The sequence below is a fragment of the Trachymyrmex septentrionalis genome, unplaced genomic scaffold (genome assembly GCF_001594115.1).
Source record: "Trachymyrmex septentrionalis isolate Tsep2-gDNA-1 unplaced genomic scaffold, Tsep1.0 scaffold1066, whole genome shotgun sequence".
NCBI lineage: Eukaryota > Metazoa > Arthropoda > Insecta > Hymenoptera > Formicidae > Trachymyrmex > Trachymyrmex septentrionalis.
Window position 1 is genome coordinate 7,746 of NW_017304192.1, and position 12,948 is coordinate 20,693.

At 32.8% G+C, this 12,948-nt stretch overlaps 1 protein-coding gene across 4 annotated transcripts in view; it reads left to right on the forward strand.

Moving 5' to 3' along the window:
* The first annotated feature begins 444 nt into the window (after positions 1 to 444).
* The window catches only part of LOC108745857 (cysteine-rich motor neuron 1 protein-like), a 22,092-nt gene continuing 9,588 nt past the window's right edge, over positions 445 to 12,948 (forward strand). For 3 of the 4 annotated variants that reach the window (XR_001939125.1, XM_018482256.1, XM_018482266.1), the window contains exons 1-2: positions 445 to 688; positions 11,679 to 11,818. Coding sequence is in view for 3 of the 4 variants with exons in the window: in XM_018482256.1 (XP_018337758.1) it covers positions 11,719 to 11,818 (100 nt within the window). In the remaining variant the exon portion in view is untranslated. Of the gene's footprint in view, positions 689 to 3,678; positions 3,682 to 11,678; positions 11,819 to 12,948 lie in introns of all 4 variants that reach the window. The other variant, XM_018482261.1, reaches the window with a different exon arrangement.

The following is a 12,948-nucleotide window of genomic DNA, read 5'->3' on the forward strand; positions in this document are numbered from 1 at the left end:
AGAGTGAAGAAGGCCTTTTTTCGGACAAGGTGAATTTTATCTAACAACGCTATTCGGACTTTTATAAGATTCTACTTTTTTAAATGTAGGTATCCGTTGACGATTGTTCAAATTAGTTATCTTTCACTTATTTCTTGTTTAATATAATTATTTAAATTAAAAATATTATAATTAAACCAATTATAATTAATTGATCGCAAAGACAAGGACGCGAACAATCCTTAGGCTTGCGCGGTTAATTCTGTCCCAACATCTCCTCTCTTTCACCCGCCGAAATTAATCCTCTTTTCGTGAACGTGATCGATTTCGATCCCGACGTCGCGCGACGCGACGCGCCGTCGGTGATCGTGTCGTCAGTAGGGCCACAGAATTCTAGAAGGGGGTCATCATACGAGGCCGTCGAGCGACGGGCTAACCGAGAGGCGAGAACCAGTATACCGGTGTCGTTCTGCGCGGACTGAACGGAAGGAGCGAGAGGCGCGCGTCGGAGGATCACACGAGAGAGCGACGTCGCCGTGCCGTTGTTCGTAAATAAACGTTACGCAGTCGTGACGCGTTGCCTCGCGGTGCTGTCGCACGGATTTTTCACGCGGAGTGCAACGCAAAGGTTTACATCGAAAGGATTGTGCACGGGAGTTCCGGCTCGCCGGCATCGTCCTCGGGAAACGGATACGACTACGATCGTGAGGTGAGTTCCGGCTTTTAGTGCGAGATAAACGAAGATAACCGCGAACGATTCTTCTCTTCCGCGAAGAATTTTCTCGATTTTTAAACGTTATTGCGCACGTAAATTTTATTGCAATATTTTTATGTGTATACGGATCTTTTAACATTTTCAATGACATTTTCACAACATTTCCTATTTATTTTGTAATGTCGTGTCACATATTGATGATATTCAATGCAATTCTTTCAATGTATTTGTGTTTTACGTATATTACTTGTTATTTGTTTTTTTTTTATTTTAGATTGATAAAAGTGAATAAAAATATGTTTTCTATTATATGTAAAATTTACACATTGACAGAACTATTGAGATAATAATTTTGTAGTTTATTGAAAGCTAGAAGAATTATTTGTAAAAAGTAAAAAAAAATGAATTGGCTGTTTGTTTATCGATAGTTCTATCAAATCACCGTTGTATTTTTTCTGAAAAAATACATATTGTTGCATGGAACTAATCGATTGTTTGATATATTTGGTTGGGTGACATAAACGAGTCAATTTTTCATAAAAAAAAAAAAAAATAAAGTATCGGTAACTTTCTAGCAGAGATTTATTCCCAACACGGCGAAAAATTCTTCTTTCTCATCATGAGACGCTCGCTGATTTATTTATGAGCGCGGAGAAATTCTTTTCCCTCCTAGAGAATACTTTCCAGGCCGCGATTAGAATGAGGCTTAAATGGATCCATATTCCACGAATAAGGGAAATATCGGAAAAAACTTTATCCTTTTTCTAAATGGCTCGCGCCATTTTATATCGCGCTTCTGGAGTGAAGTCTCGATATTCAGCTTGCCACTGTACGTATAAAAGTTTACGTTTCGGTTTACGTACTCATATTTTACGGAATATATGGGAATACAAAACTGCGAGAGTTACTTATTGTTTAAACAAATGAATAGTAAACTGCGCGTTTTGATATTTATGAAAATAGTTGAAACAACGAGTTTCCGTCGTTGCATGTACTTCTAACTTTTCCAATGCTTAAATAGAAAGTGACGGATCCGAGATTTTTTTATAACCATTATCCGTTACCAGTACATCGTAATCAAACATTATTTCCTGCATTTTTGCGGTAAAACTTTTCATGTAAAGTGCATATATATTACACGCATCGCTACTTAAAAAATTCAGTTATTTATAACGGACTCTTGAAGCAAATTCTTCACGATTTTCTCACGCAATATTACATGAATTACATTAATTTTTTTTAAATATATGTAATTTAATAGAGTTTCACCTAATTCATGGAAAACAGTATTATACGTTTATGCGCTTTTCGTCTCTGAAAAAAAGATATATAAATTTATTTTTATATATTATATTATGTATCTTTACATATATATTAATTTATCTGCATTCTCTTCTCTCGCAGGACGTCATAAATTTTTTTGATAAATTTTTACACACAAGTTTTATTGTGCCAGTACAGAAAATAAAGATTTGTTAAAACAACCAAAAACTTGACTGATTTAGCAAATCTGCAGTCGTAATATACGGACAGCTTCAAACTTTCTTCAAATGTTAAAATAGCAAAGTTATAGAGCTAATAAAGTTAGCGATTGTAATCATATTTGTTGTAATAGGACACAGCAAGTTTTTTAATACAATAAAGATAACTTCCTATAAAAATCAATCCAATAAATAGATGAAAATTTTTAACAAAGCGTGCTAACTGAGATATATCTCATACTTTTGCTGCTAATGAAGAAAACTTTAAAATTACATTAAGAATTTTCATTGTAGCAAAAAATTAGCTAAATTAATATATTGATAATTACTTGCAGATATGATCTCTTTCTTATCCATCAAATCTTCTTAGTTATAGATGCTGAACTCGCACAGCAAGCTTTAACTTTGCTGGACTATCCAATCTATTTTTTCTGTGCGACTCGACTAATTCTCCGTGTAACCCGTTCGCGCGTATATACTTTCTAAAGCAGTGAAGGAATGCGATACTCGTGTAAACGCACGTTTTCCCGAACCGTGCCCTGCCCTGCCCGTTTACACTCGCGTGTGTGCATTTGCAGGCTGCACCGCTAAGAATTTTCAAATAGAGTGCGTCGTCGCGTAGCGGAATCTTCGCCTCGAATCACGACAGAGTCGCCGTTTGTTACCGCGTTGTATAATGTTTTCTGTTTCCGCGATATCCTCGTCCTCGCACATCGCACGACGCGGACGTGAAAGCAGTTTCTTTTTTTTTCTTCACGCGTGCTCGTTCCATCGCTATTCCGAGGAACTTTCGACTGAGTAAAACACAGACATGCTCAACTTGTGAGCATTAATATGTAGTAACTGAATTAAATTCGCCGTAACGTGTCGTAATGTGTTCCGCAACACTTAGATAGAGTGAAAGGTTTTATTTTCGCAATTTTATTTTAACGGTTTTTATTCTAGTTCCATTAATTTGACCGATAATCTTATTTATACACAACTTTTGCAAATTCGAATCTTTCCCAAGAAACACATCAAGTCAAGAGAAAGTTAAAATGACTATTTTGACGTCATGAAAGTTTTTTTATACAGAAGTTTTTCTTTATATAAGAGATGATCAAAATGATGATTTTTTTGTTACAAAACTTGACAGTTTATTGACGTTGAGAATCAAAATAAAATCATTTTGATATTTTAATTTTTATATGTTCCTTATTCTCTTGGAGTAAATTTCTCTTGGAATAAAATTTCATTCCGAAAGAGTTAAAATACTGCCACTATTGATAAATTTGTAATCTTAAATAAAAGTGGCAGATTTTTACTCTTTTTTTTTGTAGTAAGATTCATTCCAAACGAAAGAAATCTCACTCCAAAAGTAAAAAAAAAGTATAAAATTTCTCTTAAAAAAAAATGAAAATCTGTCACTCTTATTCAAGAGGGCAAATTTTTCACTCTTTTTTTGAATAGTGGTAATATTTTTACTTTTTTGGAGTGAGATTTCAATCCAAGAAATTTAGAGAGTTGGTTTCGTTTCTTAACTATTTGTAACACTTCTGTATTGGCTGTTCAAAGAGAATAACAAGATGTGACGTTTCGATCGACGAGATGAAGTATCAAAATTTTGGTGAAAGGGAATTTTTCAATGCTTCTCTGTGCTCTTCTGCAGCAATCTGCAGTACTTTGTAGTCGCCTGGCTGATAACACCCGTCGCGTTACTTTCAAAAGCACACAAAGAATTTCCAATAGCGTTGCGCGAGGAAAATAGCGGTGCGCTCGTAACTTCCGACAGGAGAGAACGTCGGTCTATATCCTTTATGCCTCTTTCATTTTTTTTTCTTTTGTTCACAAGCCGGCTTCGAATATAGAAAATTTTAAATATGATTTGTTGCTTACAGTCCGCTTTGACGGCGATAAAATAAAAATTGAAATTGAAAGTGCCTTTTTCTATTTCGACCGCTTACTACAGATCCTCCACTTTATTTCGAAGACTTTATGTAATATTAAAGAGATGAAATATATGTACGTAATAAATCGATATAGAGGGAATATTATTTCAATTATATTTTCCAACTACATTATATTGAAGTTTAATATTTACATATTTTCTCTCAAAATATAAAAAGAAGACCAAACAAATTTTTCTTAATATTTTGGTGACTTAAATTTAATAAGTTTCTCAAACTTTCGCAAATTTTAAAAGATTTTGTTGACTTTGCATCTGACATGAAATGTCAGATGCAAAAATTTATGCATACAAATTTCTATGCATACATACATGGTTTGAAACAAACATTGTTGATTTTTTTAAACTGATAGTGATGCGATGTTACAGAAAACATTACGATGTTTTTGGAAAAAAAAGGGACTCGATCGAATGAGAGAATTTCTCTGGCGTTTTGTCCCATGGGAGAAAGCGTCCGTAGGTAGAAATCCATGGGTCGTCGTCGTTGGTTTCGGTGCAATGTCGACCGAGGCCAGTAGTCGGTAGTGATTTTTATCTCGTGGTGGAAAAGTTTTCTTTTTCTCGCATCAACTCGCGCGTCCCGACTTTGTATGCACTTTGGTTTCCGTCACGGGGATTACGTGACGATAAAACAAGATAGTTCACACGCTCTACGAAAAAGTATGTCGTACTCGAATGCAACATCTTGTGAGAATCACAATTGTTATTTCGATTAAAATATGTGGAATCGAGATAAAACTCAAATTGCTTTAAGTAATTTTATTTATTTGTTTATTATATTCACATTCTGTGTTATTTATGTATACTATTAATTCAAACGTAACACGCGAATTGTTGTTAACATAAAAAGAACATTAGTACAGTGTTTTGAAAAAATATCACGCGTGAGACAGTATAATGTCTTTTTTTCTTTCTTTGTCACTTAGATTTTTGTTTTTTTAAAGAACGCGATTTATTCCACAATTTATATTATTTGATCTTGTGATAATGTTATATCTTGGAATTTATTTTTGTTTTTCTCTCTTCTCTTTTCTTTTCTATTATAGTGGAATAATATATTTTTTAAACAGCGGAATAATACATAAGTTCTCAAAATTTCTGGTATTATATTTGGAGTAGCAAAACTGATGTCTCTCTTGACAGACGACTGTTCCACATTATTAAGCTGTCCATCATTTAAATATATCGAAATATGCGAAATAATGTATAAGATACAGTCGTGACTAAAAATATTAAGCACTTTATTATTTACAGTTTTTTAATTTAAAAATTGATTTATGTAACATTTGCTGTTATAAATTATTTTTTATTTCAAAAACCCTTTTAATTTATGTATAATGCCTATAATAGATAGCAAAATAGATAAAAAAAATTTTAGATATAAATGCCTAATATTTTTGACCATGGCTGTATGTATCTGGAGTATAATTGTATCTATTTTAATTAATTCAAGATTAAACGATATATATTGCATTATTTTCTTAAAATATCTCTTTTCTATATTAAAAAAAATTTTATATCTTTTTAATTAGTTTTTTTTTTATTTAGGTTTCTCACCTATATTTATTCGAAATCCGGTTCTGACAACCAAACATCCGTTACAATTTTCATTACAGTTTAGCTTTGTGAAGAGATGACACACTTCCGCGCTGTTCCAGCCGAATAAAAATTTGCAGCGGTGCACAAAAAACGATCCGTCCATCGAACCATTCTATCGCACGTTTACTCTTCCGGCCGTTTGTATTCGGGAAACGCGATCTGGAACGCACATCACCCAAAGGTATCCGTATAATCTATCAGTAACCTGCTGTGGGAAATTGAATGTTATATCAGCGTGCTAATCAGATCGGAACGACCAGCGCGGCGGGCTGGGCGGTCTACAACGCTTCTTGCTCACATCGATTTACATGGATGCATCTGCCTTTACAAGATATCCAAAAATCAATGAATATTAATTTCAATCACATTTTTTTTTGGTCAATTTGGATATAATTTTTTCTTATAGAGGATTAAGAAAAATAATTGTTTAATAAATTTTTTAATTTTTAATTATATATTTTTTTACACATTTTATAACTAAGCTTTGAATTAAAATGCTATTATTGTTGTAAATGTCGAATCTCTGTTAAGTAATATCTGTTTAAATTTTAAAAAATGTGACTTTAACATTTGTTATTTCTTTCTAAAGCTTGGTTCGCCACATTCCTCGCTTTAATCGTTAATTATTTAAGAGTTTGACAGTTATAAACGTCTTGACATTTTTCTCGGTGGAAAATCAATTCCAAATCGGGTGAAGAATTTCTATTGAAAATATTCTATGTAAATGTGCTCAATCATCATTATATATTCAAACCGAACAGGATTGAACTCATATCGATTATATCTCCATGCAAGGAGAATCAATTTTAAATTTTCATTCAGCAAATAATAGAATTGGATAAATTTTGCCTTACAATATGCTTTTTTTAACAGCTTATAAATTTTCCATTATTTTACCATACCAAAAATGATTTTTTTTCAATTCCAATGTAATTCTTTAATAAAACCTTTTTCTTATGTACTGATTATTTAAAAAGGAAGAATAAAAAATTTATGAATAGAATAAGAAATGACAAATAAGTATATAAAACATATTACACAGAGTAATCTAATTTTAGACTAAATTATAAAAAATATTATTGGAGTGGAAAATATGTATCTTCAATCTTTAGTGTTTTTACTCGTTTTGCAATATTTACTCTCAACCAACTGATAATAGTTTTATTTTACTTTACACACAAATAAATTGTTGAATTCTTGAAAAAGCATGTTTCGATGCCATATAGAATACAAATTTCTAATAATAAATAATAATTAATAATAAAAAGTACAATGCAAGCTTAACACGAACTTGGCGCGTTACGAAAAAAATTTATATACGAAACATATATATGCATTATTAATAACGTGATAGAAAATTATAGACTATGTCGGCTGCCATTTTGGCTGCTGCAAGATCAATGTACGCTGTTCTCAGATGTACTGTGCAATTAAAAGAGATAAATCGCGTACGTAATTTCAAAGAGCTATCGACGAGGCTCCTCCTTATTAAGTATGCGTTGTACGCTCTTCCATATATTCATTTTGCGTAAGATTTAACGTGCCTCCGCCGGATTCTGACCATTACGAGAGGTCCGTCTCTGGTTTGTGGTGTTCGCCATAAATTCGAACTTTAGAGGAAGAAGGAAGAAAGTTTTGTTCTAACCCTCGGTATTTGTACATTCAATTAAATATTTTATTTAAATGTATCGTAAACCAGGCTGAGAAATGTTTTTGTGAGCAGGGTTATATTTTCAGGGGTTATACTATTCAGGATTTCGTGACTAAGTCGCACAGTTTGAAAGAGAAGTTGTAGCTCTGTCTTATTCCTATTCGTAGGCGTAAATATTGCAAAGACTTAAAGAGCACGTTTTAAATAAAACCAACAAACAAATGTATAATATTTTCGGAGATATAAAGGGTTTATAAAAAAGAAAGAAGGATAAAGAATAAATTTCTTTATTGAACATAAATAAAGAAATTTATTCAATTTAACATAGGCATTAAAGCATATAATAAATAATGAATTTATATTATATTATTGAATAAAAGAAATAAAATAAAAAATATATGCATAAATTTGGAAAAATATACAAAAACGCAAGTGAGAAAAAGAAAGTAATAAACAATGTAGAAATGAATAAGTAATATTTATCGAATAAGACAAAACATTTTCTAAGAAATTTTCTAATTCTCTAAAAATAATGCAACAATAATTTGAATAAAAACATAAAGTAACATTTGTTATGAGATATGCGATAATTTTTATAAATTGCATATAAATGTAATAATGCTGCAATGATTCAATAGAATCAAAAGAAAATACTGATGTCATTAAACAAAAGAAGCTCGAGATAACTTTCGCGCGTAAGTAACTGTTTCTGTACTACTATTCAGCCATTAGGCAAGTGCACTTTACGTTTGACCGCGCAATTACCCCAGGGTGAAACATCAAAATTATTATTATTCGAATAAAATCGTTTAATTCGACGATATTAATTGAAAAAAATATAATAAATTTTTGAAAATTTATACGCTTTAAAAATTAAAAATTCTTTTTGAGTTTTGTGTGAAAAATTACACTATTCTAAAATTAAAAGCATTTCTTGATTAATATAAACTATAAAGTTAGACTTTGATGGTTTTTCGTATTTTAATTTGTGTAAGTATCATATTTAATTGTTGTTAATGTCAATACTGATTTAAAATTGATGCTGCTTTAAAATATGGTAAAATCAATTACGTAGAAATAAATTTTAAATGCCATAAAATTTCATGAATTTTGCATATTTGAGATGGATCTTCATCCTGATTTATTAAAAAGTCCCAGGTCATCCAGTAACTCAATAATGAAATATTCACATTTAATATCACATAAATGCCAATCTGCGAATAGCAGTTATTTGTTAACATTGTCGCCACTAAAACCGCATATTGATGTTTATTACATGACCATACCACATATTGTTGAAGAATGTAAAAGGATATAACGCCCGATCTTCTGTTTTTCTTCTTTTCGTGTCAACAGATCGGAGTAGCCTACTCATTAATTTCGGTATATGCTCTGTGTGGCTTCGACTTCTTTTCTTATTCACACAATTCCGACGACTAACGGCGAGATTCTTCCCTTGGAAGAGGTCTTCCACCTGCCTCCTTTTATAGGCAGCTTCCTTTTTTTTGTTTCCTCTTTTTCTCACGAAAGTGTACCGACGATGACGCATTTGGGAATCCATACGACACGTCGTGACACAATAGAAAGTTAAAGGCTAAGATCCGGAAGGAAGACGCCGATGACGACGAGTGACCCACATCCGGTGAATCAACTGTGAGAGAGTAGACGCATGCAGTCGCTTATATGAATCATTGAAGAAAATATCACCAATCGAGTAGAAACTCGGTGCTGGAGATGAGAATCGAACGTTCGATAACCAATACCGATTGAAAAGCGTGGAGAACGCACTTTAGCGTAATGAAGCCCGTGATTATTTAGTCTTCTGAATTCAATTGCTTGTTCAATGATGATTATTATATTCGACGTATTACATTCCATTCGAATAATATTTTAAATATTTATCGTATCATATTCTGTGTATAACATTACTACATTATATTGTGGTGTTTACTCTCTCAAATATGCAAACACGGCAAAATTGTTTCATGCTGCAGAAAGACTGACGATTAATTACTGACTATGGATCGACTTCCTCACTCATTCTTTTATTGCCAGAAATTACAATACATTTAATTCATAATGTTACATTATAATCAATTTGAATTATTTTTAATTATTTCTGCAACACATGCTACTTGCTTTTATTTAATATGCTGTTAATTTAAGTAAAACAATTTAACTTTGGAAAATTTATTCTCTTTTAAATGCATAGACGGTTTTTTATTTACTTTGAAACAAAATAATCATAGAAATAAATCGATTTATATTTTGATACACGTGAAAGTTAAAAATAAACCAAATGTTATTTAGCTCAAGGAATTGGGTTACCATTACTTTTTGCAATCTAATAGTGTAACTGTGACTGAAAAATCCAATACGACGGCAGTCTGATGCGCTTTTTCTAACAGCTCGATAAATCTAATTTTAAGGTTGAGAGAATTCATCTTTTCTTCTATTCTCTTAACTTTTAAAAACACGGAGCTATTATTGCATTTAATTCTTGAATTATATATTAGAATTATCGTATTTTATGATCTAAGATGCGCGTCTATTTTAATCAAATTTGAGTTTTGGTTCTATTTTCCTATCCCCTCTATTTTTAATCTCACAAATAATTAACAAACTTTTAAATAAAATGTGAATAAATGTTAACGAAAACTTTCTCGCTCGATCGAGTTCGTTCTCTTATTTAGGTCGACGCGAATATGTCTGTCTTTTATCTTCCATGTTTTTATGAAATATAAAAATTATGTCTTTTCCCATTCAGCACAGATTATTCCATTGATATTTCAAAGATCGCAATGATGTTCCTACCAGTTTCTGTGCTGCATGGACTATCTTTAACCATTATATTTTTAACAGTGTAAATTCTTTTACACAGTTGTTGGAAAAAATTGAAAAGCGGCTGTATCGAAATAAAATCCGGGTCGTATCCTCTCCATCTCAATTGACGTCATAAAATGAAAGTCTAAAAGAATTTCGTTGATGATTTTTGGAATAGAGAAACGTTTTGCGTTAACCACGTTTATCGCAACGCGTAGAAATCACGTCTTCGTCGGTCAACAACAGACTAATGATTAATCTGGCATAATCTGGATGCGATTGCTCCATGTAATTGCCATCACGCATCAAGAAGTGGCATGGCGTTACGGCTATACTCCGCTATCGTTGCATTATTCATGTCTCTCGGCTACACCCTAAATTCGAGGACTTCCCAGAGGATGTAACCGCCGCAACGCACCGGTAATTTCACCGTCGAGCAGCCTTGCCAGCTATCGCCATATAAATCACGAAGTACGGTGCATTAAAGACGATCCCGTGAGGGGAGAGATAGACTTCTTTGCATTATAGAGTTTAGAATCGAAAATGACATTTAAAATATTTATCACATATTCACAAGTATAATTTTCAACGGTATTGATTATGCAAAGCATTCACTTCAAACAATATTGAATCATCGCAATTCTTATTTTTTTAAATCAGATATTCTGAAGTATTAAATCGATGACCTAAATGTTATTAGTTTATGCAAAATAATATTACCAATGTACAATATGATAACGATGTTATTAATAATGACAATAATGAGTTCACATTCCTATGCACAGTAATAGCAGAGACATTATATTAAATATATCACAATTAGATAGTATATATTGACCTTAGGATTGTAATTACGCTGACGGTAGACAAGAGACGAGTTGCTATGATTCTTTTACTTTTATTTTTAATTACGAGTCGCCTCCAAGGAACATCTCGGGATGATTACGGGCGCGACCTGGATAATCGCTGCGATGAAAAGAAATGATACGTCGCAGCCAAGCTTGTAACGACACATAAAAAGGAAAAGACGAGTGAAAGGAAATGAAAAATGGTTGGACAATTCGTAGATCTAAAGTCGACTTCGGCTCATGAATAACGTAGGAGAGAGCGCATTAGAATATTCCCCGCGGCATAACGAATAAGGAGACATAACTTCCATTGTTATTCTCCAGGTTTTAAAGGGGAGGGCACTGACTCGCGTTGACTACGAAAAAGAAGGAAAAGTTCCACGTCGGATAATGATATTTTTCACGGAGATGGTGCACTTGAAAGAACAGTCAACGCGAAATAGTCATCTATTTATTAACAGTGCATCGCATTAAAGCGAAGGACAGAGTTCCAGTCTGTTCTCGTTTCGAGAGAAGGGAAAATGATTGTGTGGGAGTACAAGCGCGATTCCCACAGCACCGTAATTAGGATTCCTATCCGATTATCGCGACGGCTGGAGGTCGTATTTTAATCAAGACGCAATTGTTACTGTTCCAGGTAATAGCGGCCGGTTCAAAAATTACTTGATGCGCTGAGGATGCGCCGTGATTTCTGCAACGGTGGGCTTGCCTGCGCCGTTGTGTGGGTGTCGACTTGTCTGCTGCTTGTCCTCTCGCTGTCGACATCGACCATCGCCGGTACGTCCTCTATTCTCTTTCTCTCTCTCTCTCTCTCTCTCTCTCTCTCTCTCTGCTTCCTTTTTTTACCGCTTTATTATTTACTCCTCGTTAATTAAATTCGTCTTTGTCCAATATGCGCTCATATAAACTCAAAACTTATAAAAACAGATAAAATAATTGCGAGAGAATTTTTTTCAAAAGTGAATTGACATTTTTATCGTAAATTTCGATTCGCACAGCACCGGATGTCGTTTTAATTATTTTTTGTCATATTCATAACTATATCTGTTTTCTTTTTTAGCAAATCAATTAGTTTTTACAATAATATTTATGTATACATATAAAAGAGGAAAATTGAAAAAAAAAAACGATATTTTATTATATCTTATATTCTACAATATTATCTTTTTTTTTGACGAGTTAAAGAATAATATTCTATTTGGCTTTTAAAAGGATTCTTAATTAGTAGCCAATTATCTGGCTACTATATATATATTTGCAATAATAGTTAAATATTAAAATTTATAACAAATCTATCGTTCCGTTATTGAAAGATGCACAACAATTTTGTTGTCACGAGTAGAAATGTAGAGATCATTTTCGCGCGTAGCTTCGAATTCTAAACTCGACAAGATTAAATTGATTTTGATGATCAATAATGCTTTACGTACGTCGTGCGTACAGTCGAGTACAGAGTTGCACGCATGAATTGCACGTGTGAATTGTATGGTCATTAATGTTCATGACGTAGACATAGATGATCGGGAATGCAGGGTACCTATGTATATATTCGATATAATGCGATATCGTTGGCTAGAAATTTCCCATGCGATTTCGTATTCCGGCAATCGATTCCCATTCTAATGTGTTACAGCAGGATGCATGTCGTCTCAATAAATATCGAGGGCAATCCGATTTACATGCCAATAACAAATTGAATTTCTCCTACACTATTAAAATACATCCCTTCATCTTTTCTGCTATCTCTCCCTCTTTTGCCAGAGATTTGTATTGAAAATAATATAGGATGCGCGCTGACTCAGCAATGTGTTACGTTAAATCCATTTTTACGCTTATTGAAATAAAATAAAGAATAACGGGTTTTTAGAGTATATATGTGTATATTATATTATACATATATATTCTTA